General features: G+C 43.7%; 1 protein-coding gene across 1 annotated transcript; it reads right to left on the bottom strand.

Annotated features, from left to right (window-relative positions):
• Positions 1-588: 588 nt before the first annotated feature.
• On the bottom strand, positions 589-2,647 carry LOC111371269 (formin-like protein 1). The gene is made up of 2 exons (XM_022993163.1): positions 924-2,647; positions 589-832 (listed from the first exon to the last, which is right to left on the bottom strand). Exons 1-2 carry the CDS (start codon positions 2,546-2,548, stop codon positions 604-606), a joined length of 1,854 nt encoding a protein of 617 aa, XP_022848931.1. The 5' UTR covers positions 2,549-2,647; the 3' UTR covers positions 589-603.
• Positions 2,648-2,653: the final 6 nt, after the last annotated feature.

Here is a 2,653-nt window from a genome sequence, read left to right as displayed (position 1 = left end):
GTGGGTGTCTGTGAAACATGAGATTGAACAGTTATACATGAGAGTTAGGAAAATGTGAGGTGTTAAGAATATAGTTATAAGAGGCTTATTATGTTAAAGAAGCCATATATCAATATAGGAGAAGTAGCCATGTACATATACTTAAGTATAATTTCATCTAATTCCATAAGCAGGATGAAGTAAGATACTAAATCTGAATACCATTTCCGAACTTTAAAGTGATGAGATGTTTTTTGCAAGTCACTATCCAGATCAGGAAATAGATGTACAATAATAATAAGATTGGCACACCATAAGATTTAAAATTTCTCAACATGGCAGTGCCGACACACAGGAAGACAAACAAAAGAAAAACATTTCATAATGTCACATTCAAAAGGCCTTGATCCAAAAAAAATTATTTCATTGTTCCAGGTGAAGCCAATGAACATCTCAATCAACATATTTATATTTAACCTTTAATGATTATGAACAACATAGCATATAACCATGATCAAATAAGCTAAAACTGGCCAAAACAACATGTCATGCCATGAAAAATAATGATAAGGATCATAACAAGAAACACTTTACACGATATTTGAAGTACAGAAATATAAACGATTAGACTAACACTATGGGAATACCTTCTAAAAGGGCTTCACAAACTTCCTCTACAGTGACATTTAGTGCCCTCAACAGAATGGCAATGTTCTGAGACTTCTTTGGATCAAGTACCCGATTACCGCTGTCTTGGTTAGGTGATGGAAGAACTGGCCGCTTGGCCATTTCCTTTGGATTTGGATTCGGAGTATTCACAAGGAACAATGTCTCGATCATCTCCTCATTCAATCTGCATACAGTTACAGCCCAACACATTTAAACCGACAAGAATCAATTGACAAACAAGCAATAAATTATATAACAGAAGTTGAGAATTATACTTAAATGAGCTGGTTTTGAGTTGATCCCAAACCATTTCACGATCAGAGCTCGCTCGTACTTTATCCCAATGCAGTGGCTTCAATTTTGGTTTAGGGGTAAGCTCCTCATGTTTCTCCAGAGCCTCATTGGAATATTGCTTTTCATCTGAAACAGTATCTGCATTACTAGAAGGCAACTCGATTGGAGAAACCAATGGAGGAGTGTCAATCGAAATTGGTCTGAAAGGTGTTGTCAAAACAGGTGGCTCCAATACCTGCTTTCGAGCAGGCGGAGTTAGAGTCCTAGGACTTTCCCAGAGTTTACAGTTTGGTGGTGGTGGAGCCGGTGGGGGAACAGAGACAGGTGCAGGAGGTAGCCGTGGGACAGAGAGATGCACTGCAGGAGGCGGAGGAGGTGGTGGTATAACAGTCACATTTTGTTGGAGAGGACTACTGATTCTTACTGGAGACTCCACATTCTGATCCGAAGCATTTGAAATCCTAGGCGAAGATTCTACACTTCTCCTTGAACATCTCTCTGGCGACGAAGAACTTGGCGGCGACGGCGATGCAGATTCCCTAAACAGCAAACCACTAGGAGCAGGCACTGACGCCATTGTTGTTTGCATTGGCGTCGGAGCCATCTGAATCTCGATCAAGTCCGGCGACTTGAGCATCGAATTTCTCGGGCTCAAACTAATAGCCGGAGAAACGCTCAACGACACGGATCTAACTGGAGATACGGACCCGGAACCAGTTACCGATGAAGTGTAAGTGGAAGAAGAATTTGAAGTAGACCCATTGAAATTCTCCACCTCTACAGCTGCAAAAACCCTTCTGGAAGCCGATCCAGTCCCAATAGAGCTATCCCTGTCGTTTAACGATCCTTTGGGAGAGTAAAACTGCTCATCTTCCTCATCTTTACTCGAAAACGCCTCCGCATTTCTGTAATTATGGCTGAAACTGTGGGTCTTCAATGGCGGTAACGGGTGTAGCTCCGGCGAGTTCAATTTTCTCGAATTCGAAGCGTTACTGTCACTGGTTCTGCTTCCACTGTAAACATTGCGCGAATCAATACCATTTCCGCCATGTGAATTCACCAAAGTACCCAGGTAGAGGAACTCCGAACTAGTTTGCGATGGCCTCTGGAGCTTCGGGATGTGATTGTTATTCGGTGTTTGATTGATTCGCGCACTGCTGTAATTATCAGATCGTTGGCTTTTCGAGTCATTAGAAGACCGATTTCTCCGCCTGCGGAAGTGGAGGAACACTACGAGGGAGACAATGGCAACGGCGGCGATTACAGAAGCGACGGCAGCAATAAGGAGCTTAGAGGAGGCAGATTTGGATTTAGAAGGCTGGGGGAGATTGAGTGACGAGATATTCACCGGGAAGGAAGCAAAAGAAGCCGGTGAAGGCGGCGGCGGAGGCGATGGATAGGACGGAAAAAATGGAGTGTTGTTAGGAGTAGTAGCAGTGGAAAAGGGGTATTTAGGGGTGGTGGGAGGTGAGGGGACAGGAGGTTGTGAGGGGGGTATGGAATCTTGCGGTTGAAAGGGTTGGTGAAGAATACGGCGGTTGTGGGTGGCGGTGGAGGATATGGGGCGCAGGGCGCAGGATAAGAACAGGAAGAAGAAGGTGAGCATTTTTGTATTCTTGTTTACAGAAAGAGAAAGAAGAGTAAACGTAAGAGCTGTGTGTAGTATGAATTGGTGTTTGTTGTGGGGGCTGTGTTCTCACATTACACCTTC

This window comes from Olea europaea, chromosome 22 (genome assembly GCF_002742605.1).
Source record: "Olea europaea var. sylvestris chromosome 22, O_europaea_v1, whole genome shotgun sequence".
NCBI lineage: Eukaryota > Viridiplantae > Streptophyta > Magnoliopsida > Lamiales > Oleaceae > Olea > Olea europaea.
Note: the sequence above shows the minus strand (reverse complement) of the source record. Positions and strands in the feature narration are given on the sequence as shown.